The 25,944-nt window shown below is 49.1% G+C and overlaps 3 protein-coding genes across 3 annotated transcripts in view; all 3 read right to left on the minus strand.

The window, feature by feature from the left end:
* Positions 1-14,094: 14,094 nt before the first annotated feature.
* On the minus strand, positions 14,095-15,463 carry MCIDAS (multiciliate differentiation and DNA synthesis associated cell cycle protein; the record flags this gene model as incomplete). Its single annotated transcript, XM_082013763.1, has 3 exons — positions 14,095-14,471; positions 15,002-15,112; positions 15,263-15,463. 3 exons carry the CDS (start codon positions 15,461-15,463, stop codon positions 14,166-14,168), a joined length of 618 nt encoding a protein of 205 aa, XP_081869889.1. The 3' UTR covers positions 14,095-14,165.
* Positions 15,464-18,315: 2,852 nt separating this feature from the next.
* Positions 18,316-19,463, minus strand: CCNO (cyclin O; the record flags this gene model as incomplete). Its single annotated transcript, XM_082012934.1, has 3 exons — positions 18,316-18,801; positions 18,965-19,150; positions 19,227-19,463. The coding sequence occupies 3 exons, from the start codon at positions 19,461-19,463 to the stop codon at positions 18,316-18,318; spliced, it is 909 nt and encodes a 302-aa protein (XP_081869060.1).
* A 3,626-nt stretch (positions 19,464-23,089) lies between these two features.
* The window catches only part of DHX29 (DExH-box helicase 29), a gene marked incomplete at both ends in the record, with an annotated part of 28,447 nt that continues 25,592 nt past the window's right edge, over positions 23,090-25,944 (minus strand). The window contains 3 exons of the mRNA XM_082013204.1: positions 23,090-23,145; positions 23,909-24,005; positions 25,525-25,656. Of these exons, the coding sequence (XP_081869330.1) occupies positions 23,090-23,145; positions 23,909-24,005; positions 25,525-25,656 (285 nt within the window). The remainder of the gene's footprint in view (positions 23,146-23,908; positions 24,006-25,524; positions 25,657-25,944) is intronic.

Below are 25,944 nucleotides of genomic sequence, written 5' to 3' on the forward strand. Positions count from 1 at the left end.
TCCTAAGAGAAGAACTAACTTAATTAGGCTTTTAGAAAGATGAGCATTGTTGCATCTTGGGTTAAACAGTGACTTTGTAGCACTCTTTACTTCTCACCACAAAAAATGGTGCAAAATGTCTCAAGGATGCAAGCAACTGTGGGAAGCCAAATTGAAATGTGTTAGGAAACCCCCTTCATCTCTATTTCCACCTGAGATCCACCTGAGTTCAAGAATTACAAAGCTACTTCTTTGTTGATGGACAGTGAAGGCCCATTAGAGCATAACAATATAGACTGCTTTCAAGAGAAAACTTTTTGCAGTCATGTAAACTTTTCAGGCATTCAGCATCAGTCCTGGTTAACAGGGCAGGTCCCAGACGACTGGAAGCTTGCCAATGTGATGCCCATCTACAAGAAGGGCCAGAAGGAGGATCTGGGGAACTACAGGCCTGTCAGCCTGACCTCAATACCAGGGAAGATTATGGAGCAGTTCATTTTGACAGCACTCACAGGGCATGTGCAGGACAACCAAGGGATCAGGCCCAGCCAGCATGGGTTCATGAAAGGCAGGTCCCACTTGACCAACCTGATCACCTTCTATGACCAAGTGACCCACCTAGTGGATGAGGGGAGGGCTGTGGATGTTGTCTACCTGGACTTTAGAAAAGCCTTTGACAGCGTCTCAGAGAAACTGGCAGCTCATGGCTTAGACAGGTGTATTGTTCACTGGGTAAAGAACTGGCTGGATAGCCAAACTCAGAAAGTTGTGGTGAACGGAGTTAAATCCAGTTGGCGGCCGGTCACAAGCGGTGTTCCCCAGGGCTCAGTACTGGGGCTAGTCTTGCTTAATATCTTTATCGATGATCTGGATGAGAGGATCAAGTGCACCTGCAGTGAGTTTGCAGACAATACCAAGTTTGGTGGGAGTGTTGATCTACTGGAGGGCAGGAAGGCTCTACAGAGGCATCTGGACAGGCTAAATCAATGGGCCAAGATCGCTTGTATGAGGTTTAAAAAGGCCAAGTGCCAGGTCCTGCACTTGGGTCACAACAACCCCATGCAATGCTACAGGCTTGGGGAGGAGTGGCTGGAAAGCTGTCCATCTGAAAAGGACCTGAGGGTGCTGGTTGACAGCATAACATAAGCCAGCAGTGTGCCCAGGTGGCCAAGGCGGCCAACAGCGTCCTGGCCTGTATCAGAACTAGTGTGGCCAGCAGGAGTAGGGAAGTGATCGTGCCCCTGTACTCGGCACTGATGAGGCCGCACCTTGAATCCTGTGTTCAGTGTTGGGCCCCTCACTACAAGAAGGACATTGAGGTGCTGGAGCATGTCCAGAGAAGGGCAACAAAGCTGGTGAGGGATCTGGAGAACAAGTGTTACAAGGAGCAACTGAGGGAACTGGGCTTGTTTGGAGAAGAGGAGGCTGAGGGGAGACTTCATCACTCTCTACAACTACCTGAAAGGGGGTTGTGGTGAGGTGGGTCTTGGTCTCTTCTCTCAACTAACTAGTGATAGGATGAGAAGAAATGGCCTCAAGTTACTCCAGGGGAGGTTTAGACTGGATATTAGGAAAAGTTTCTTTACTGAGAGGGTGGTCAAGCACTGTAACAGGCTGCCCAGGGAAGTGGTGCAGTCACCATCACTGGACGTATTCAAAAAACTTGTAGACATGGCACTTTCGGGACATGGTTTAGTGGGTGTGGTGGTGTTGGGTTGACAGTTGGACTTGATGATTTTAAAAGTCTTTCCAACCTTAACAATTCTGTGATTCTGTATATTAATAAATAGTCCTATGAACTCTTCTCAGAATTTATTTAAAGTTAGAAGCTCCAGCACTTGAAGCAGAGAACTGATCTGCTGATTTTGAGTAAGGGAGGCATTTTTCTAAGTAATATAATTCCTTTTATTGCATCCCTCATGATTGCTACTTCATATAGCAATGAAGTACCGAAACACAAAACAGTAGAATCATGATCTCTAGAAATGTCAGTTTAAAAGAAAACCCTCCCTTCTCTTAAACCTCGCTATTCGAATATCTTAAAAACTAACACATCCTCAAATCCTGTGAGATCCACACCTTACCACACAAACCATACAGGCAGAGATATCACGTATATTGCATCATTATAGGCCTAAGTAAAGCAGTCCTGCTAATGTCACTAGGCCAATCTGCATACTTAAATTTACGTGGACGTACTAGTGTTTATAGACCTCAGCCCACAGAGTCCTCTCATGTGTGTGCCAGCAGCAGCTCAACTATTGTCCATGAGAGCTGGGACAGGCTTCAGTAAAATGTTTAGAGACCTAAAAGTCAAGGGGGATGCAACCACATAGATTGGAACTGGGTGCCATATCTGGATACCTGCCTATGGCAAGAAATGTTAATACAGCCAACTGCTTGAGTCAAATGCAGTGTTTTGGTAATGCTCTTCTACTCCGAGAATGGAATCTAAAGCCTGGAGAGACAGATGCCTCCATGCACTGGCAGTCACATGCTGTTCTACACCTGCAGTAGCACCCCTTTCACTGCCTGACCCAGGATGCTGTTGGGAGGATCTGCCAGTACTGAACAGCTGTACACCAACATACCTAAACAGCTCCAGGCCACTCCTGCCAGCTCAGAGCACAGGTGGAGCCAGTGCTTGACTTTCTGGCCTTCGCTGAGTACACACACAATTACACATTTAGATTGCCTACACGGAAACAGAGCAGGGAGAAAGAATTGTATCTCAGAGTAGATACAAAGCCAAGAAAACCTCCATGCTAAGGTGTCTGAGTGGTGCATTAAGCAAAGAGGGCTGCCCCAGCACCACAGCACCCACCTTGAAGCAGCCACCTCTAAGTACACAAGATGAAGGATCAAGACCGTTCCCTGAGGTGTCTTACAGATGTTCCTTGCAAAAGCTGAGAAAGACTTGGTATTCCCGTTTTAGCAAAGACAAAGTTGGTGCTGCTTTCTGCCACCTACCTTTTAGACAGGGGCCTCATGGTTAAAGGACTTCCCCACAAGGTGGTAGGTCAAGGAGTCCTGCATCCCAAACTGAGCCACTGCAATGCCCCCACCCCCACTGGGTTATGTTACCTCCTCATGTTAACACTGGTGCTTGGACACTGGTTGTCAGATGTGTGGTTGTGATATGGAGCATGGATTCATATGATCAGATCTCTTTCCCAGTGGATTTGTGAAAGCAGTCGTGAGCAGTTACTGCCTTTACTTATTATAATGGAAATACAGTCTTGTAGGCTACTGATTGCCTTCTCATTTGCCTCTGACTTCTGCCTTCACCTCATTTGCCTTGACTGCAAATACTACTGCTCTATTTCTTTCTTGTGTGTCGCCCTTTCTCGCTGCTTACTTTTTGTTCCACCATTTTAATATTTTCTTATTGAAAAATCTTGGATTTCAGAGTTAAAAGCCAGTGCAAATCCCTCAGTACTTTTCTCCACATTTTAGTTTGTTTCACTCTTGATTCTCACTGAAGAACTTTTCCTTGCTGTCAAAATCACTTCTAAATCTAGCCCTTGTGTATTTACTGAAGTGTAAACATAATTGACAAACGTTCATTATTTCGAAATTATGACCTACTTGCTAATTTGCACTGTACTGAATGCTAGTAAAATGCCCCTTTGGTTACACAGGTATATTTGCTTTGTGATAAAGCATACTTGGAAGTGTTTTGTTTAAACAAAGTGATTTAATTAGATTATGGGGCAGTTTTCAAAAGCATCTGATACCCCTAATACTAATTTGATTCACTAATTCTTTCCTTACATTGCTTAAGGCTTGGAAGAAGCAGCACCCTGTGAAACAGAAAACCTGACTTGTTGATCTAGACGAAGAACATAGGCAATTCCACAGATGCTGATAGAGTTTCACATGTCTATAGGATCCCTCTGTAACAGCAGATGGGTGAGGACTTAGGCCAACAAGCAAACAAAATTCAGGACTAAAACCCATTTCTAGTCACTCTCTAGACGGATCCCCTAGTTAGTGGCAAAAATTCAGGTCTGATACTTGTTTGTTGGCCTTTGTTTTATAGAAGTAAGTCAAGTCAGACCAATGTGTTTTCTTGCTTCTTGGGTTGTGTGTGTGTGTATGCGGAAGAGAAGGAAGGCCTACACACCTGTTCAAACTGGCTGAGGTACATTTCCATTTCCCAGTTCCTTGCAACTTCATGCACTACACTGAGTTCTGTCACTCATGTATTTGGATATTTTCATACCTGGAAACATTGTGTTGTCTGTTCTGATATTGTTTGATACCTTCCTGGGAGATACATCACCCGTGCAATAGCTATGATCTTGTTTTGCTGTCACAACTATGACCAGTAGAAGTTACATACAATATATGAAATTCCCCCATCTTCGACAAGACATGCTCCAGTTGCATAGAGTGGCCTTACCTATGTCTACAGTAGAAAGGAATGAGGAGTGGCATGAATGGACCTGGGAAGTCAAGCAGCTGATGCTAATATCCAAGGTCTACTCTGTACATGCTTGAGGGGAGAGTAACTGAGAACTGGCTCTAGCCCAGGTGTCTGGACCAAATGCCCATTGGCAGTTGAGGTAAATTAGATGAACTCCTGGAGAGCATCTTTGGTTTCATTTCATCTGAAAGAAATCCAGTTGACAAACTTCAAGACTACTGTGCAACACAAAACCAAGGTGGGAAAGATGGGATCAAGCCTGAGACTTGCTTCAAACATACATTCTTCATCTGGACTAAAGTGATAATTATTGCTGTAGTCCTTATGCAGCTGAACGTGGTCAATGAAGAGCTTTTGAGGTGCCACCTCCTGCACAGCTGGCTGTCTTCCCCAGAATGAAACAGAGGAGGCAGCAGAGGAGGCAAAACAGAGTCCAGCTTTATTTCTGATTTTCTACTGGTGCAAATTAGACCTTCATGCAGAAAAGCTACTGAGTACCACTGAATAAGGACCCACCATTTCCTCCGTATGCTTCAATTGGCTGAAGCCAAAGTCAACAGAGAATCTCTCTCATCAAGTATTATTTCATTCCCCAAGTGATTTTGATACAGTCACTCCCAGAAAAAAAATCAGAAAAAATACAATCAAAATTACAAGAAAAAAATGCCCACCATAGTTGTCTCCAACAACTTATGGAAAGTTGTTTAATCAGTATAACAAAGGAAAACAGCCTGGTGGACTCAAGAAGTTCATGCCTTCCTATCCTGTGTAGCCCAACTCAAAGCCCACGGAAGGGAGTGACAGCCCCATTTATTGTTTTGAAGGGGCTGTGGTAAATGTGAACAATCCAGGAAGAATTCTAGAGAACTTCCAAAGGCATTCAACTGGACCATGGGGACTAGATGGCCTTTAAAGGTCTCTTCCAACCCAAACCATTCTATGATTCTATGAAATACGTTACGAAGCATTTTCTTGTGTAGTTGAATTTGAATTTAATGTATGCACTGACTGGCAGTAACACTGCTTCCTGTATGTTGCAACTGGGGACTTAAAAAGGAAAATAAAGCTTAGCTCATAGGACTGTGTTCACTTCTAATTCAATGTGAGTACATAAAGCTGCATCTCTCTGCCTGAACTACTGTTTAGCTACCCATCACCATCATAATCTAGGAGCCCTCAAAAAATTACATTTACCCTCCAATTCCCTCCCTTCTTCTTGAAGAGAGACAAGTTTACGGCCACTATCCTTGTCAGAGCACAGCTGGGGGCGAGTGAATAAAGAAGTAGGTACCACACTTAGTTCTGAAAGTCACACAGGCAATACTTGTGCTTTTTCTTTTACTACCTGAATCTGTGGCCCAATTTGTCCCTATTAATGGTTTTGTCCTCATGGATCCTCCATCAGTGAGTTGACAATTTTCTTCTTCCTCTGGAATGCTTCTTTCTTGGGAAACTACAGTTGCAGACAGACAAACAATATCTTGGGTAATGAAGAATATTTCTAATCAGGCTTTCTAAATCAGGAAAAAACCAGTAAGTGAGGTACATGTTCAATGGAAATCCTGTGCCAAGAGATTTCTGGTCAAGCTGAATAGTTTTCAAAATTGCAGTAAATGAGACTAAAGTTACAAATATAGGGCCAGGTACCGGATGTGCGGTGAGGGGCAGTTGTTTTGGGTTTTTGACAACATGCCCATGGACCTTCAAGGGCAGTTTGTAATCTCGCTGATCCCAAGGCTGCAGCCACAGACTAAAGTACAGAAGGGAGCACCTGTACATGGATGAGGCTGTGATTCACCATGTTTCTAATATTTTTGTCCCCTGTCAGAGAAAATGTCCATGCTTCTGAAGTGTTCCTGTTTTTAATGTTGCAAAATTTTGGTGGTACAAATCAAAATGGAACAGAGTGGTTCTTCATTTCAGTCTAGCCTTTCTTTGCATTTTTGAAGTGCTTGTATTTCATCCAGGAAGAAAACCGCACATGAGTGAGATGAACTTTACCTGTTTGATAATTCTGCACATGCAATTTAAACTTCATAACTCTGATTGAATGTCCATCCTTTGTGGGACACTTGTTCAAATGCGTTCATAAGCTGTTTGGGTCTGTGTTGTAATTGTTGACTGAAAAGAGAGTAATAATATACTGAGGTGTGTCTTTGGTACAATAAACAGGTTAATCTGGATAAATCTTTCATTAACATGGAAAGAGTTTAGGGCTGTAACATAATTTTTGATTGCTTTATTTAAACAGCTGTTCAATAAATTGTAAAGAATGTTTTTGTCCTGAGGTTTAGTTTTAACATGTTAAATATATTTTCTTACAGTAAAAAAAAAATCACCTTACATAACCTTAATGATTATTAATATACCTCAGCAGATCTTTGACCACATGAAACTACAACTCAGTCCTCTGTTGCAGCCACTGAAAGTATTGTGACAGTAGTGGAAATTGACTTCAGCTTCCCATGTCTGCTCCACCTGAGCTAAAAGAAGGTGAATCACAGGGAATAAATTTGCTAATTCATGTTGTATTTGTTGCCAGAATAGTAGATAGCTGAGCATCTGCAAAAGAAAAAAAAAGTCCTGAAAGAACTGTGATTCAAAGTAGAATTGTTTGGATAACATCCAGTGGAAAGTAATCAGACATACAGGGGTTACAATATGTCAGAGCACCGACTAAACAAACAAATATAAATTATGATAATCCTTCTAGCTCTGGGCATTTACAAAAATAAACAAATATTTTCAGCCAGCTTTTTTCCTGATGAGGTATTCATATAGTCAATCTTTTTCTTCCTAAATCAATGTTGTGTAAGAGCTCATACAAAAGTAACAGCATAGTATTTATAAATACTTTCTGCAGTTTCATAGTTCTTTTTGTAGGTGTTGATTTTGGCCTTAACCCAAAACCCCAAAATGAGAAGTAAAAAGGTTTAATTTTCAGGATGTTGAATCCATTGCTGACAGGGAATTCTACTCATGGCAAATATTTAGTGTAAAACAAATACTTAGCTCCAGATCTTGATTCCACCCACTCCGAGTTTTATTCAAATTTAAAAGGGATTTTTCTATTTATGTGAAGAATTGGACATACCGTTCCATTTAATCATTTCAAAAGGCAGCACTGAACCTCAGGGGCTAAAACTAACATTAAATTGCACACTGCCTTGGTTTTAACACCATACAGTCCATACTGAAAAGATGAGAAAGTTTTACAGTTCACAGATATTTCACTCGCTTTCTTAATTTCTCCCCTTTGATGTGTTTTTGAGTATTGTTGGGGTTTTTTTTCCACAACAGTTGATTCTACTATTATGCTGGAGTTGTAAGATTTGGAGGAGGAGGCAGAAGCCGGACATGGGGTTACAGTGTCTGACCTACATGTTCTGGGTCTGGGCCCTGGTCTTAAGAACACAACATGATGAGGTGACCAAGGAGCAAGCACAGCAGTCTGCCTGAGATTAACTGCTAGCACAAAGGGACTGAAAGCCTAGAGATAAAGGGAAAGTTTCTTAAAAAAATTCCACAATGGCTGGCAAATAAAATGCATTGTGAATGTTCTTAATGTTTGTATATAAGCCACTTGTCTGGTATCTTTCATTCAGAAAATTACTCTTTAAAAAATTTATTATTCATGGTGTTATGAACCCAAAGGTCTTTGCTAACAGATTCTTTGCTTAACAGAAACTTAAAAACCCAAAAGACTGCAAGGGATTCTTTATAAATATCTTTATTTTTGACTAGACAACTGAATATAATCATGAACAAAAATGCCTTTTTCTGGAAGAGTTCAGTGATTTGAATTACATTTTTAATGTGCAGATCCTGAGCAACTTCTACAGCCTTTTCAACAACAAAAGAATTGCTACAAAACCTACAGTTTGGCTTGCAACGTGTTTCCTTTCCTACTTCTCTTCCACACATGCCTCTCCTTACCCCTAACTCCCATATCAGCTAGGTACAGTCCTCCAAGAGGCAGGATGAGTTCAGGGCACAGAGCAGAGACAATAGTACATGGTTATGAAGAACAACCTGGGCAGGTCACAGGAGATCAGGATCCTGTGTCTTATTTTGTCACAGACACATGCAGTGACCTACACCAAGTCCTGTTACACCTCTGTGCCTCAGCTTCCCGACTGTAGCCAGGGTCTAAGACGCTCCCTTTTGTACCACGCCTGTCGTTTTGGAACTAAGGAGTCTCCAGGCTACCTTTTACTACGTGCACGTGCAGGGCACCACAGCCCCTGTGTGCTACTGCAGCACAGCTGAACAGAATGGCAGCCCCCTTAGGTTAGAGGAGAAAAATGCCTCTAGCAGGCCTCCATCTCTACTCCCTCAGCACTATCATAAATGGGAGCTCACCTGATGTCTGGGACAATTCAGCTGTCACCACAAATCCCCAAGCAGTAACTATTAGTCATTCACACCACGAAGTGCTGAAAAAAGGGCTGCCTACCCAGCCAGCCGTACACATCACTACAAAAAAGCTTAAAAGGGAGGTGATTTCTCCTGTTTAAGGATATAGAAGAGAGACTTCTAATTGTTAATATCATTTAGTTACATTAAATGCCTGCAAATGTGGTCAAACGGAGCTGAGATTCCCCCGCAAATCCTCCGGGGTGCTGAGGCTCTCTGCTGAGTCGATGTGCCATCGGTGTCTCCCCACTCTGAAAGCCCAAGCAGCCCACCCAGAGGGATTCAGGGAGATCTCTGGTACCTGGGCTAAAGCTGTTTGAATCTGTCAAGCATATGCTGATGCAAGCCTTGTGCCAATAGAAATACAAGATTTGATCCCAGAGTCACTGCCTGAAATCCTAAGACCTGTGCCACAGAAGAGATCGAAGCTCAAAATGTAACCATCTTCTGCATGCTTGGTGACAGAGGGACTTACATGGAGGATGTCAGGGACATACCCTCACAGGCTTTGCAATAACAATTTACTGCGTGAAAAAGAGAATAAACTTTGAAATTTCCAGCTACCCTATTCTAACAAGTGAGTCCTAATTGTAACAGCATTACAGGTGCAAGAAATCCAGAGATTTTACTAAAAAGTGATCATAACGTGGGATAACCTTGAAGACACTTACTAATTTTGGGTTTTTTCATAGTATTTTGTTGAAGAGTATAAAGTAAATATTGAACATAGTCACTTGCTAAGAGTTTGAACAGGTGCTAGATGCAAGGCAGAATTTAAGACTGTTTCTGATACACCTATGAAATAGTTGTGCCAAAGCAAACGACAGCCTCTTTTGAGCTCATTAGCTTTAGTTGTTCAGTAAGACTGTGCAATGCCAAATGTAAATAACAGCCACTGACCAGAAGTACGTCAGTGTTTAGAAAAGACAAAGAGGGCTGCTGCTGTCATATGAAACTGACTGCAAAATGCTTGTCTTTTCCCTGAAGTTAGTCATAGGGGTGATTTTCTTTAGAAAAATATTCAGGAAAACAAGGGGAGAAAAGTCAGTGAAAGGCCATTTCTCTGCAATCACTGAAGAGCTGAGCCAAACCCAACAGGAGTAGTTTAGCACTGCCACTACAGCGCCGTAGCGGTGTTACGGTCTGGTCTCTGTACACGATCACCAAACGTCGGAGCCACCTCGGCGCCTGCCAGCCACCACCCAGGATCTGTGGCAAACCAACAGGAGCACCAGCTGCATCTTTCTGATGGATGCTAGCTTCATCTGAGTGGGAGTTATGGGAACCCCATGGTAGTCAGGCCAGCTGAATGTCATCAAACGCGTGCCTGTGTTTATCTACAAGTTGACACGAATACCAAAGTAAGGGCATTTCTATGATGGACGCATGGAGAGTAGCTGGGATTCATGAAGAGGCAAAGTTTTCTCTTTATGACCCATTGAACAACCTTGGCAACCCCCACACGAAAATGCCATGCCGACACTCAGCCTTGGGTATTGCCTTTAGACCAGGGAATGGGCAATATCGCTGATAAAAAAGGCTTTCACAAGTTAGACTTATACCAAATGCCCTATGCCATTTCTAAATACCTCCATCCAGGTCCCTTTTGCCCCTGCCATCTTGAAGAGACCTAAAGTTACTGACTTAATATGCACCTATTTACTGAAAGGTAGTTCCTCATTCTCGTATTTCTTTTTAATCAAGCTGTACCTTGAGGTCTGGTGTCATCTTTTAATCAACAACAAAAAATTTTATCCAATGAAAAACCCATGTGCCCAGAACAAGGCTTATGTGGAATTGAGGTGCTTATATTCAAAACATGATCACTAAACCCTTCCCGTGGCGCACCCGCCCCCACCCCCTCAAATTAAAAGATGTTTTTCTGTTTCACCTCAAAGTGTCACAGTTGTCCGCAGTTTTGCACTGCTGCACGTCCACAAGCCACCCATCCCATGGCCTGGCACCAGCAGGGCAGGAAAAGGCGGAGGAAACTTACTTATGAGAAGGAACAAGGCTCATGAAATGTCATTTCATTCACTTTATTTATTTCTGCTGGGGGCTCCCTTCACCTGTTGCATGGACCACGCACCACCAGGGAGAGAAAACCACGGTGAACATAAACCACAGGCCAACATGTTCTTCACTCCGTCACACCTGCACGCCCAGGGGCTCTGCCCTGTGGCACAGATCCTGCCCCAGACACTAAGCATAAAGCCAGACCTGTTTGGACATGAGGTTTTCTAGTGGTGGATTTCCAGCTTCCCCAGGGATCAGCTTCTGATGGAACAGCCAGGAAGAATGAGCATCCATCAAGGGGACAGGCTTTGTCCCCCATGATCCCACAAACTCCTGCCTGACAGAAGGACAAAGGGCACCAGGAGCCCTTTTAAGTTACTGGTGACAAAAGCAGTCATCAGGCTGCTTTCATTTGTGCAAGAGATTTGTCCATTTTTTGTGAAGTTTCTGTATAGAAGTGGATGGGTAACTGTGAACTGAAAATACACCTTTATAATTTAAAGGAGATGTTTATAGTACACCATTATAAATATGTAACTACATTTATATAGTGTAATGCTAAATGTCGCATACCAAACAATTTTTCCTTTCACCAGTTATGTGTTTGGATGTCTGATGATACTCCTGTGAGTGTCAGTAAAGCATCTTGGTCTGATTAGCCAATTTTCAGCCTTTACAATTAACAGGGATTAAAATTAAATAATTTTTTAAGAGACATCTGGGATCATTTACTATTACTTTCACATCACAACTCAAAATTAATCAAGGACACTTTTAACATGGAAACACTATGAGTAAAAGTAATCTGTGGAAATTCTAGAGTAGACTAACTGCAAAAGTTAAGTGGATAAACACGAATTTGTAATTCTGAAAAGATGTGAAGTAGCAGCAAGAACAACAGTAGTAACAGTCCAACAGGCTGATTACTTTATTGTTGCATCCTACGAGAAGTCTGCAGTTTTCACACAGAATCACAGAATCGTTAAGGTTGGAAAAGACCTTTAAGATCATCAAGTCCAACTGTCAACCCAACACCACCATGCCCACTAAACCATGTCCTGAAGTTCCACGTCTACATGTCTTTTGAACACCTGCAGCGATGGTGACTCCACCACCTCCCTGGACAGCTTGTTCCAATGTTTGACCACCATCTCAGTAAAGACATTTTTCCTAATATCTAGTCTAAATCTCCCCTGGCACAACTTGAGGACGCTTCTTCTTGTCCTACCGCTAGTTGCTTGGGACAAGAGACCAACACCCGCCTCACCACAACTCCTTTTCAAGTAGTTTAGAGAGTGATGAGGTCTCCCTTCAGCCTCCTCTTCTCCAGACTGAACAAGCCCAGTTCCCTCAGCTGCTCCTCGTAGGGCTTCTTCTCCAGACCTCTCACCAGCTTTGTTGCCCTTCTCTGGACACGCTCCAGCACCTCAACATCCTTCTTGTAGTGAGGGGTCCAAAACTGAACACAGGATTCAAGGTGCGGCCTCACCAGTGCCGAGTACAGGGGCACAATCACTTCCCTACTCCTGCTGGCCACACTATTTCTGATACAGGCCAGGACGCTGTTGGCCTTCTTGGCCACCTGGACACACTGCCGGCTCATGTTCAGCCGGCTGTCAACCAGCATCCCCAGGTCCTTTTCCACCGAGCAGCTCTCCAGCCACTCCTCCCCAAGCCTGTAGCATTGCATGGGGTTGTTGTGACCCAAGTGCAGGACCCGGCACTGGGCCTTGTTAAATCTCATACAGTTGACCTTGGCCCATTGATCCAGCCTGTCCAGATCCCTCTGCAGAGCCTTTTGATATTTGTCACTTTATTTCTGGGGATTTAATATGCTTACGAGCATTACAAAGTTGTTCATACTGTACATTTTGTGGTTTAACTTCATAAAACACATGGAGAGGAACTGTAGATACGTACCCAAGCTGCCTTGTGTTACCAGTTTATTCTCTGCCGAATTCAGTGCTGCCGGGCGGGCTTTGTCTCTCCTGGCTGCTGCAGAGCTTTCTCACAGCGTTTCAGCCAAGGTGGCAACAGTCTTCTGAAATATGAGCTGCTCTGCTGAGCCCTCAGCATCCCAGACAGGGCTTCAGCACCTCCCCTGCTAGAAAATGTCAGTGCCGCAGACACGAAGGACCACAGAGACGAAGGACCACAGATACTGAAGAACCACATTTGCCATCTTCTTAAGAGCTACATAGCTACACCTCATGCTGGCAACAAGAACCCTTCTCCTTCCTAATACAGTCTCTGCTTACCAAAAGCACAAAGCTGCCTGCAGGGTTGCAGCTCCCCCAGGAAACCTGCCGCTGAGGTGATGTTGCCTTAGCCATCACACAAGCCCATTACAGTTGGATCACTGTTAATGTGCATGGACCCACACAGGAATACGGGGACGTCTGAGCACTGAAAAGCAGAAAAGCTGGTAACTTCACAGGCAGAAAACCTCTATCCCGGGTGCAGCACGGTGCCTTCACTCACGTGCCACAGAAAAAGAAACTTCAGGTACCATTTCAGGTGTGCTGCTCATGGTTCAGCTTTCAAACCAGCTCCTGCGAGTGGAATGTATCTGTTCAGAATGATTCAATGTTATTCATGCTCGTCTTTGCTTGAGGTAACATCACTCAACGTTAACAGCAGCGTGCTTTTGTTCTAAAATTTTCTGCTTGAGCACACTGAGCAAAGTAAACTTTGTGTAGATGCTCAGCTTCTGCCATCGTTGCTCTAGTGAAAACAAAGGTGCATACCTGATGCAAAGTACTGTGCTTACATTAAAAGAGTACAAATAAGTGGCGATTTTAAGCACTATTTAATCATCACACCAAGTGCAAATACGCATCTATAGCGGCACACATGAACAACACGAGTGCAATTTGTAAACACTGTGGAGGTAAAATCCCGCCAGGGCGAAGGCATGTCGTGTTCAAACCACAGCGGTGGTCTGCCCGTTGCCCCACCGGCCAGCCGCAGTCACTGCTACCCCGGCGGTTATATTTTTCTGCTCGACGGAGAAAAACCCCCGGGCAAAGCCGGGCAGGCCTCCGTTCAGAGGCGCCCCTGCATTCACGGCGCTGGCTGGCAGGCTACTGAGGGCGAGCGGAGCCCCGCAGCGTTGCGGGAGGCCCGGCTGCCCTTGCCGTCCCCTCTGCCGCGCCCGCCCCCTCCCTGCCGCAGCGGGGAAGACTCCCATACCCCTCCCCGAGGGGCGAGCGGGGCCGCGGGCCGCCGGGCGGGGGGTGCTGGCAGCCTCATGCTGCGTGAGGCGTGTTCCGCTCCGCCTGGCCCGGGACACGCGCGGCCGGGGCGGGGTGGGGCTCGGGGCGCCTCAGCGCGGTACCCAGCGGAAGCGGTATCCGCCGGCGGGGGTGCGGAGGGTGAAGGCGCTGCCCTGCGGGAAGGCCAGGGTGCGGATGCCGCCCGCCTCCCCCAGCGCCGCCCGCAGGCAGCCCCCCTCCTCTAGTCCCCCGCCGGAGCGGCCGGTGCGCAGCCCGCGGAAAGCGCCGTGCAGGCGCGGGGCAGGCCGCGGGCGCTTGGCCGTGGGGCAGCCCCCCGGGCCGCCCCCCAGGCTCCGCAGCGCGGCGCGGCACTTCTCCGACAGCGCCCGCAGCATGGCGTCCACGCCCGCCGCCGCCTCCCAGGGCCCCGCCCGCCCGCCCGAGGTCCCGGCCGGGGCGGCGGCGGCAGGCGGAGGGTGTAGAGGAAGAGGAGAAGGAGGAGGAGGAGGAGGGAGGGCGGCCCCGTCGGCGCACGGCGGGAGCACCAGCGTCTGCCGGGGGGAGAGAGCGCGACTTCGATGGGCTGCGCCGCACCGCGCACCCCTGCTTCGTGCACGCCCGCACCGCGCATCCCCGCTCCGCCCCGCCCTACACTACCCCATCTTGCACCACCCCACCCTGTCCCGTCCCGTCCCGCACCACCTCACCCCACCACACATCGCCCTCCGCTGCCACAGGGCACCCCATCCTGCACTACCCCACACCTCCTCATCGCCCTCCCCTGCCCCACAGCACCCCATCTTGTACCACCTTCTCAACACCCCCGGCCATGGCCCTGTCCCACCCCATGCTGCTCGGTCTCACCCCACACTCTGTCCCCCACTGCACCCCGCCCCCGCACCATTCCCCCGGGACCAGCCAGGACAGGTGGGGCAGCAGGACTCACATCAAGGACGGCGGCCAGCTGCCTGGCCTGTCTCGCCAGCTCCTTCAGCTGCGCATTGCTCTCCCGCAGCGTCACCAGCTCCTCCTGCCTCTGTGTGAGGGTCTCCTGCAGCTGGGAAGGACAAGCGGGGACAGGGTGGTGGGGGCAGCCCCACTGCCCAGGGGCCGGCGACACTGTACGCTTGGGCCATGCAGCCACCTCAGCAGGATGCGAGGGAGGGAAACCCAGCACAGGCCCTCAGGGAGGCCCTGGGGTCCCTACCTGGCTGTTTGCCTCCAGGGCATCTCCCAGAGCTTTCTGGCGCTGGTCTGCTAGGTCCCTCCAGCACGGCTCGAGGGAAGGCAGGTGCTGCGGGGGCACCTGCATCAGTGCGTGGCTCTCCAGCTGCAGGGCAGAGGGGCCAAAGGCCACCTCCTCACCAAGTGAGAGATCAAAGTCGGAGCAGCCCAGTGGCGGTGGCATTGAGGTGGGTGCCTCTGGAGGGAAGAGCCACTGGCATTGAGACAGATGAAGTTTTCATGTCCTCTCTTCCCCCCGATCCCAGCACACTACCCCGGTCCTGAGCACCCCTCCGGTACTTCCTGACATGCTTTTGCTCTACGGTGGCAGCTGTGTGCCCTAAATCTGCTTGGATTCAATTTCTGTCTCCCATGGGGGAAAGCTCGGTGCTAGCCCAGGTCCTTCCTAAGGGGGTGTGCAGGGATGTGCTGCCTCACTGACTGTCCCAGGGAGGGACGAGTGTGCAGTCAGTGGGCATCCAAAAGCTCAAAACCAAAACAAACAAAAGAAGAGGAGACTGAACGCAGTGTGACTGCTGATGTGCACAGGCAGGTGTGTTTGGCTCAGGTAAGGAAAAACATCTACTTGCCAGATACAAAATCATCGACAGCATCTCTGAACTCCTGGAAATCAAACTCTGGTCCATCCTGGAAGCAGGGACCCTGGGAGGTGTGAAGGAAATGTGCCAGTGAGCTGGGCCTGGGGCTCTGACCTGCCCATGCCGCCCACTGCTGCCCATACTGCTCCGACACTGACTGCTGCCTGTGCGCAGCACCTTCCCACAGCCCCGGCACCTCGGGCCACCTCGCCCACTTGCCACTAACCCAGCTAACACCTGGGACAAGAGACTGTCCTCCACTGTGCCCATTTCACAGGTGGGAAGCCTGAGGCTGGGGACCTGCCAGCACCCATTGGCTTGAGGGGGTCACCCCCGTGCATGCACTGTGCTGGGGGCAGCCAAGCCTGCCCCAGCCGGGGGGTTACCTGCTGCAGGATCACAGGGCCGGCCGGGGTGGCGGGAAGGGTGGGGGCACAGGCTGCCAAATCCTGCCAGTCGATGGTGGTGAGTGCTGGGGACAGCGAGGGACAGCAGTAAGGAGTGTGGGCAGGGATGGGCATAGCCGGGGGGGTGCAGCAAAGTGAGAAGTGTGGCCGGGGGGCATCCTCGAGGGGCAGGGCCAGGGGATGCAGGCCTGGGGAGCACGGTGGGGGGGACGCAGCGCGGGGCGGACGCAGCGCGGGGTTTGGAGAGGGGGACACGGCCGGGGACACAGGGGGCAGGGCACGGCGGGGGTGTCACGGCCGGGGGATGCCGGGCTGGGGGACACCGGCGCGGCGCGGCAGGAGGCGCGGAGCGGGGGTCGCGGCGGGTCAGGGCTCTCCGCCGCGGACAGACTCACCGGGGGCGGGCGCGGCGGGGCCCGGCGGGACGGCGCGGCGGCGCGGCCGGGGCGGCGGCGCCCGGGGGCTCGGGGCGGCCGAGGGGGTCCCCGCCGCGCCCCCGCCGGGCCGGGCCGGCTTCTTGGCGAGGCGGGCGGGCGGGCCCGGGACCCTGTTGGGGCAGATGCTGCCGAAGGCCCGGCGGCGGCCGCCCGGCTCCATCCTGCCGCCGCGGCCCCGGCCCCGGCCCCGCCGGGCGCCCTCCACCCCGCGCCCTGCTCGGCGCCGCCCCGCGGGCAGGGCCGCGGGCAGGGGCCGCCGCCATGCCGGGGGCTGCCCGCCCGCCTTCCCTCCGCCGCGGCGCGGAAACCTCCCGCCGCCGGCCCGGACCGCGCTGGCGGCTCCCGCGCCCGCGGAGCCCTTCCCCGCGCCCGCGGAGACGGGGCGGGCCGAGGGGGCTGCCCCGGAGGGAAACCCGAGGAGGGGCGCTGCTGAGGCCCAGCCGCCCCCTCGCCAGCACCTGGGTCCCCTCGGCCCCCCCAGCCCCTTCGCCGGGGCGCACGTTGGCGAAGTGCTGGGGCCGTCAGAGCTGAAAGCGTGAGGCGGGGGCCGGGGAAAAAAAAATCATCAGCCTTCCCGCGGCGTCCTGGCTCTACCGCGTCCCCCACCGGGGGAGGGTCACCCCACTGGGAGAGGGTCCCCCACCGGAAGAGGGTCTCCCCACCGCTGCTGCGCCGAGCCCAGCTGACATCACCGAGGGGCTGGCGGAGGATAACCGGGCGCGCAGCCTCTTGCGATGCGCTGTGATATTTTCTGCCGCAGCCCTTTGGGGAAGGTTTCACTCGAGCCCGGGCCGCGGGGCAGGGCGGGGGCGCGGTCCGGCGGGCGGTTCACCCCTTCCCTGCCACCCCGAAGGGCGAGCACCCCCGGGGGCAATTTGGGGTGTGCATGGGCTCTTTTAACATCACCTCTGCGCACAAAGGCGGCAAAAAGGAAGAAAATATTTTACATTATGACTGTTTTCTTCCCTTCAATGTTTCCCGAGTATGCACCTGGATTGCAGACCCGCTGGAAAAGTAATAACCAGCTGCTTTATTATTTAAGGTTTTGTTTTCCTACACTTAGGTGACTGCATCTATTTTTTCTATTTTTTCCCCGAGCCATGACCACGCCAGTGCATGTCAGTTTGAAATGGGGAACGACACCACTGGGCGTTAATTATTTTGTGGGGGCTGGAGTTAAGCGTTGGGGTGAACTTATTCCGCGTCAGTGTGTTTCCTCTGCTAGCTGCGTACACACACCACCAGCAAACAGCAAAACAGGTGACGGGCAGAAAAAAGTTTATTCAACGTTCGTTTGGTCCTTCCACCGTTATCTTCCAGATAACAGACAGGGCACTTGAGAGTCTGTGTATTACTTACATGCTGGATTTAAAAAAAAAACAGCAAAGGGACGGTGCGGCCGACATACAGCGACGTCATGAGGAAAACGTGACCTAATTTTCAGAACTCTGGTGACAAGAAGGCTGGGCTGCTTAGGCGCCGCATCGCTCCGCGGCGCACGAGTGGCCGGCCGGCAGCCAGCCCGGCGCGAGGCCGCGGTCGCCACGGCGGTGGCCAGCGAGCAAGAAGACGCGGCAGGCGGCGTGGCCGCCGTCAGCGGCCGCCCGGCAGCCAGGGGCACTTCTGAGCCACCTCCGGGGGAAGGAGGAGCGGCAGGGACCGCCCGTTCAGGGACACCAGGAGCTGCAGCCGGTCCATGCAGTCCCGCAGCAGCCCCTCGGGGTAGCCGCTAACCCGCAGGTCCAGCGGGCTGCGGTGCCGCAGCAGCCGGTCCGCCAGCCCCAAGCTGCCGGCGGCCAGCAGGGAGGGGGCGTACCTGGTGAAGGCGTAGTCGGCCAGGCTGAGCTCCGCCATGCCCCCCGCCAGGCTCCTGGCGTCCGCCGCCTCCCCCGCGTCTGCGCCCCGCGCCTCCAGCCGCCGCTGGCTGAAGTGCTCCAGGAAGAAGCTGACGGTGGGCGCCGCCAGGTCGAAGCCCAGGCGGTGCAGGACGATGCACTCCAGGTTGCGGAGCTGCTGGCGGGTGAAGGCGTCGCAGCAGAGGGCGAGGAGCTCCTTCACGCTGGGGGGGTGCACCTCCACCTGCGGGACAGAACGGACGAGGACCGGGGCTGGGGATGCTGCAGCGCGGGGACGGGTGAGGAAGGGTGCGGGGTCCGGCCCGGCCGGGGCTGAGCTGGCGCCGGTCGGGGCGTGGGGGGGCTGCGGAGACCCCAGCGGCGGGGGGCAGCTGGGGCCGCCGTACCTGCTTGCAGGCGATGAGCAGCGCCGTCACCCCCAGGAGCTGGAAGCAGTCGGCGGCCACGGGGGTGGTGGCGAGGAAGCGGTCGAGAGTGTTGACGGCTAGGCATAGCGCCTCGAAGGAGAGGCCGAAGTGCCGGTGCACGGGTATGAGCCAGCTGACCAGCTTGCAGCGCGCCTCCGCCGTCACCTGCGGCACCGGGAGCGGGGTCAGGCGGGGCCGGCACCGGACTGCACCCGCACAGGGCTGCCCCCGCCGTCCCCACCTGCGGCTGCCGGGCGAGCGGCTCCCGCGGCTGGAAGCGGCGCTCCAGCCCTTTGCGGGAGCGGTACCAGCTCTCCCCGTAGTCGCGGAAGGCCTGCAGCTCCTGCGGGCTCTCCCCCGCCGCCGCCGCCGCCGGGTGGCGCCGCCGCGCCGGGCGCCGCGGGCAGCGTCCGGGGAAGGCGCCGGGGCCTGGACGCTGCGGGCTGCCGCCGCACCGCCCGCTCGCCACCGCCACCATGGCGGGGGCGGCGCGGCTGGTCCCCGCGGCCGCTATTTGAGCGGCTGGGCGGCCGCGGGGCCACCCCCGCCCGCCCCCCGACACCACCCGCCCCGCCCGCCGCCGCCGGTGGGGGCCGTCCGGGCGCTGCCGGGAGCGCCCTCTCCAAAACCCGCCGCCGGGCCGAGACCGCACGGCGCTACCAAAACGCACGGCGCTTCCCCGACGCCTTCCAGTGGGCAGGGCGGCTGTGGCGGGGCGAGCGCCAGAGAACGGGGCCGAGCGCGGTCCCCGCTGGGCGGGACAGCCCGGAGAGCAAAGAGGGCAGGGGCACAACCAGCCGGGGCGGGGCCCGAACCCAGCCCGCCTCAGCCGCGGCGCCTTCCGTCCTGCACTACCGAAACAAACGTCTCCCCAGCCCCCAGCATTTCACCCCGGGGCCCAGCGAGCTCCAAATAACACTTCCATTTGCCGTCACCGGGGAATACAGCACAAATGCGCTCGGGGAGATGGCGGGGACGCTGGTGCTCTGCGGGCGGTGTCGGTCTCGCTTCCGTTTGCATCCACGGAGGGAAATCAAAACGTGCCTGCACAGTGGCCACTGTTTCACAGCAGCAGAGCTGAGGCCAGACACGACCATGTTATCGGATATGATTTGATTATACAATCCATTGATCAAGTCCGCTTATAGACGAGGAAAGACTTGGAGAAGGAAAACCTCTGCTGGGTCGAGCGATGGGGAAGATGTCAATGGGAAAAGTGAGAAAAAGGACAGCTTCAAGCCGTCTAGGGCCCCAGCAGCAAAAGAGAGGAGGAAGTGGGAATGCTGCAGCTTGGATGGCAGTAGGAAATCCTCTCAAGGAGAGGACAGGGAGACCAGTCGGACATCCTGCCTTTGAAAAAACCGTATGCCCTGAAGAATCCCGTTGTGACTGTGGTGAGGAAGAGCCACTGATGCCTGTCTCATGTCTGACAGGCTTTGAGAAAAGTAACACAAAGGTGTTAACAGAAGTATTTATTGAATAAATGGAATAAAAGAGAAAGTTCATCCACCCAAAAGAGCACAGGCACAAAAGTTGCTCACGTACACTGCAGAAGCAGAAAGCCACCATACTCTTTGTTTTTTGTTTTTGATTTTAAGGTAACTGTGCTATCTGTACACCACAGTGTGACCTGTTCCACCTGTTTGGCAGAAAAATGTTGCTCACTTGTGAGAGCATGCAATTTCGTAGTTATTACAATATATCCCCTTCGTAACTACTGAAAGAAGCTGTTTCTTTAAAGGATTACAAAGCAGGGCATGCTAGAAGAACACAGAGAACGCCTCTGAATTTCAACGTCACCATACATAAAGGGAACAAAAACTCCCAACTCATCACAGTTAAATAAGGGAGAAGAACTGAAGGACAATTAACACTTTCACTAGGATTTAGCCATTTAAATCCAACAACCGATGTGCAAAATTCAAATCCAAAAGAAAGAGGAACTGGCAAGTTGTTGAATTAGTGAAATGCATTTCTAATTCATGTTTCCAAAGGATAACAATAGAAGACCTCAAGTGGAACAAAACCTAGGAAATTGTTCAGGGTGCAGATTTAATTTTTGTGTTCAAGGAATGTAGTTTGCAGGTTTTTATTTCTGTGCCTCTGACGTGAAAGAAGAAAGTGCCTGGGGATACACAGTGCAAAACTGAAGCCCTAAGATCAAAATTTAACTGTTTAAATGGTTCCTTGAGTAAACACTGTATACTTTGGTATTAAAAAAAAAAAGCACTTCCTGGCTTTTTCAGGAAACCAAGACTACCACTCGTTTATCAGAATTCGTAAGACGATAACAGATGTGATCACTTTTCCTTCAGAGTTCTTAGCAAACCACTATTAGAAGAACTTCTCTCTTCCAGAATTGAGTGTAGGATAACATGCACAAGCTGGTTTACCTTCAGCTTGTGTTTCTCTCTAAAATTTCACTTTGCAATTGTAAATGGTGGTCACAGAAAACACTGTGAGCAAGTGATACAAGAGAATAATGGAGACCAGAAGGCTTCAGCCACTCACTGATGAGCCATTAAAGGAAGTGCTCTGGTATAGCCTTGAAGAGGGTCAACCTGAACTTTGATCAATAAAGGAGGAAAAACATGATCCATCATTTGAGGGGGGCTTGCAGGACCGTGCAAAACTTCACATATGAAAGCGATGGCAAAATTTATTACACTAGCGGGGAGAGACACGGACCAGGGCCAAAAGGGAGGAACAAGTGTGAGAGGAAGCAAAGGCTGGGGAGGGGCTGCTGGTCAGTACACTTGTCTAGCTGAGCATCTGTTCACGGCAGTCCATCCTATCTTCCTACAAAGCATCTTCTTAATGTGAACCATGCAGAAAAATGAAGACATCTATCAAATGTATGGCTTTAATACTGTAAATTTGTAAATAAAAAAAAATTACCACTTCGGAAACCCACATCAGAAACATTAGTCTTCTGTTTGCACACATCTAATGGAATTCTACTCAAGTGAGATTCAGAACCCAATCTGTAATCATTACTACAGTCTGCACCACCAGAGATGGTACGATTATTCATTAAATAAAAAAAGAGGAACCAGTCACAACCATTACCCTGGGAACTACCAACTCATCAGCCTCAGCTCTGCCTGAAAATATCACGGAACAGATCCTTCTAGAAGCTATGTTGAGGCACATGGAGGACAGGGAGGTGATTCGAGACAGCCAGCATGCCTTCACCAAGGGCAAGTCCTGTCTGACCAACCTAGTGGCCTTCCATGATGGAGTGACCACATAAGTGGACAAGGGGAGAGCTACCGATGTCGTCTATCAGTGATTCTGCCCCTCTCTGCTGAGACCCCACCTGGAGTCCTGTGTCCAGCTCTGGAGCCCTCAGCACAGGAAAGACATGGACCTGTTGGAGCAGGTCCAGAGGAGCGTCACAACAATGATCAAAGGGATGGAACACTTCTCCTGTGAGGACAGGCTGAAAGAGTTTTTTTTCAACCTGAAGAAGGCTGAAGAAGCTCCAGGGAGAGCTTATTGCAGCCCATCGGTACTTAAAGGGGGCTTACCAGAAAGATGGGTACGGACTTTTTAGCAGGGCATGTAGCAGTAGGACAAAGGGTGATGGTTTTAAACTGAAAGAAGGTAGATTTAGACTAGATCTAAGGAAGAAATTTTTCCATGATGAGGGTGGTGAAACACTGACACCAGTTGCCCACAGAGGTGGTAGATGCCCCATCCCTGGACACATTCCAGGTCAGGTTGGATGGGGCTCTGAGCTACCTGATCTAGTTGAAGATGTCCCTGCTCATCGCAGGGGGTTTGGAGTAGATAACCTTTAAAGGTCCCTTCCAACCCAAACCATCCTACGATTCTATGATTATTATACTGAAAAGAAACTGCTTCCATTCATCATTTGTACAGTCATACAAATGGCTCCAAACGTATTGTAAAGGCTAAACATATTCTATGTTCATCTTTAAAAATGATACAGTGAAAGGTAAATTCTATGCAAAATCATGCAGTCTCTCCACATCATGGCTGGCATCAACCACACGAAGCATTTAAATACTTTCAGTTAACGTTGGAGTGCATATTTCCCCTGCCATTACTGAATCTCTGGTTTGTTTCCGATTTCTGGCTTCAGTTACCATTCTCTGTTTTTATCAGTTCTTTGATAATGTGTAAGACCTTGTCATCTAGAAAAGAAAATGCACACAGTGAGTGGAAAAGAGTGAGCTTAAAAATTGATTCCCAAAACCCAAGAAAATAAGAAGACAAGTATAGCTCTCAGCAACTTAAAATCATAATGTTTTAGGCTATGCCAGACTCTAAAGCAAGACAACCGATTCCCATTTGTGAAGCAAAAGGGCAAACAGCATATCATTAGAAAATTTATATGATTACACAATGAGCTGACTCTGGCCATTTCAGTATTTCACAAAAGAGACTGAGAAAGTGATGTATTAACTGCAGATACTTTAGCGTACAGGAATTCCCTTTCTTCCATCACACCTATAATAGCCTTCTGAACATCCAGTGTTCAAAGTTTAACTTGTGCTCCTCTGTCCCTTACTTTGGGGCCCAACATGCAGTTCCCCATCATTAACCTAAATTATGAGACAACTTGCATAACACTTAAAATTCATCCATGCCTGAGGTTCATCACACTCAATCTTACTTCTGTTTTGGGATGCATACCTCACCACTACTACTGCTACCTTGAATGCTGTTATCAGGGGTATCTTTAAAACAGCAGTTCTGCAGATCTTCATGCATCTGGGGTGAGTCACATAATGTGCAGGATTAGTAATGACTTTTTGGACATCTCTCGAGAACGGAATGATATTCAAGTCACACTAACCCTATTGGGTGAGGATGCAGTCTACTAATACTTCCTCAGATTTGCTGCAAGGTCCATTTAACAAATAGTAATGTCAGCCACGCAGTAATAAAAGTTACCTTCGAGTGACATTTTAGGATTTTCAAGCTTCTTCTTTAAAACAGACTCAATGAGAACTCTCAGCTGTTTGAAAATTACTGCTATCTTTACAGGAGCCTATACAGAACAGAGAAGACAACCATTTGCATTACTCAGACATTTTATACCAAAATATAGATTAAAAGATTACTTTAGTATAAATAGAAGTTTATAACAGGATGCTTGCAAACATGATGCATATACATAATTCTAAGCATGTGGATAGCGAAATGACTGGGCTTACATTATGTCTTCTTATCTTTAAGCACCTTTTGTTTGTAGCATCACAGCCTAAAGAACAGCAGCTCAGAAGGGTAACTCAGAACATGTTCCCACACATATCATGAACAACCAGCATGTGGTGACATTATTAAATTTACCAATATCCTGCTTACTCTAATTGGTTTTTCCAAGATATAGAAGTACAAATTAATTTATACCTGAAATAAAATATCTACACATTTCCCTCTCAGGAGGTCTGCCTGGCCTCCTGAGAAAGCAATCACAAACCTCTCCTAAATCTCACTATGAATTTGGGTATCTAAGGTTGAAGCCTTTTTAGGAGTTTTTCATTTCATCCGTCCCTCCTTATTCCAGTCTTTATTTCATTTATATATTGTCTGTGGTACAATAAGTAGCTATTATGGAAAAAGCACAAAATGCAACTGCTTAGCATCTCAGTAGGCAAATAGAAATTCTGAAATAAACTACAAGACTTAATTGGCCCAGCAACTACACAACCTGTAGCCAACCATGGCCCATAAAAAAGTTCTCCAACAAACCCACAAGGGAGCTGCTTTTTAAAATTCCGTATTAATGATAACCAGTGAATTCAATTAGGTGGTTGCTTGCTTGCATCAGCAGAGTGCAAAAAACTAAAGTGTTTTTGTAGCTTATAGACTTCCTTGAGTGTAACACAGGGCACACAGGAGCACAAAAAATTGCAAAGAAGTAGCCAGCAGGCTAGCAAAAGCCAACGTTTGCCATTTAACCGAATTTACAGAGGATTTTGGCATGTCACCTGGTTTAATTTTGTCTGCAAAAATACTCTAAGAAAATGCACTCCATTCTCCCATTCCCAAATAAAACTTTTTCACCTGGGAAGAAAAAAACCCAAACACCCCAAACCCAAGCAAACAGGTATTTTCCATTTGGATTTTTTTCTTCCCAAATAATTCTGTTTGGGCTATAAATATAAAAATAAATAGTATTTTAAAGATAAATATGTACTTACATGATTGTAAGATTGTAGAAAGGGGTTATATAAAATAGCATACTCATCTGCTTTCAGTACCAGCCCTATAAAACAAGGTTTAGTCTATCCATTTCCATTACCTTTTCTGAAAGAACACCAACTTTCTTTGTGGAGAGGAAACTGATTTGTTACAAGCCACAAGTTACAAACCTATTCTTTCAAATGTGATTTGCTAAGATTTCATTACATGTACATAAAATTTCCCATAATTTCCTTTCTCTCCTTCCTTCTTCCCTTCTTGTCTTCATCCCATGTATATAGTGTTATGAATTAAGCTTGTACATCAACTGTGTAATACAAAAGCGCATGGAATCACAAAAGGTAGTTGTCACTCCAACTCACCTGAAAATGGATCCAGCCATCAACTGTCAGGAGACGCTCCCGATGCTGGACTTCTATATCCCCACCAAAAAGCAAAATAGGAAAAGGGGATATTAAAGTAGTCTCTCTCAAATACACCTTAGTGTACCTCACCTGCATATAAACAAACAGAAGCGTTAAAAACAGCAACAACAAAAAACCCCAAACCACATAAAATCTGTAATGCCAAATTTGACTGCTACTTTTAAAAGCAAGAGATACACTTTTTTCCTTTTAAGATTCAATCAACATAAGTCATTGTACACAGAACAACCAATGGAAATTTGTCTGCCCTAGACCATGTAAAATACCTCACCTCTAAGTAAGTGACAGGCTTATATGCTACCAGGAAATTAGCTAAAGCCACAATTTTCTGGTTAAAATTCAAACAGAAACATAATG

This window comes from Phaethon aethereus (genome assembly GCF_964289735.1).
Source record: "Phaethon aethereus genome assembly, chromosome: Z".
In the NCBI taxonomy this organism is placed as follows: domain Eukaryota; kingdom Metazoa; phylum Chordata; class Aves; order Phaethontiformes; family Phaethontidae; genus Phaethon; species Phaethon aethereus.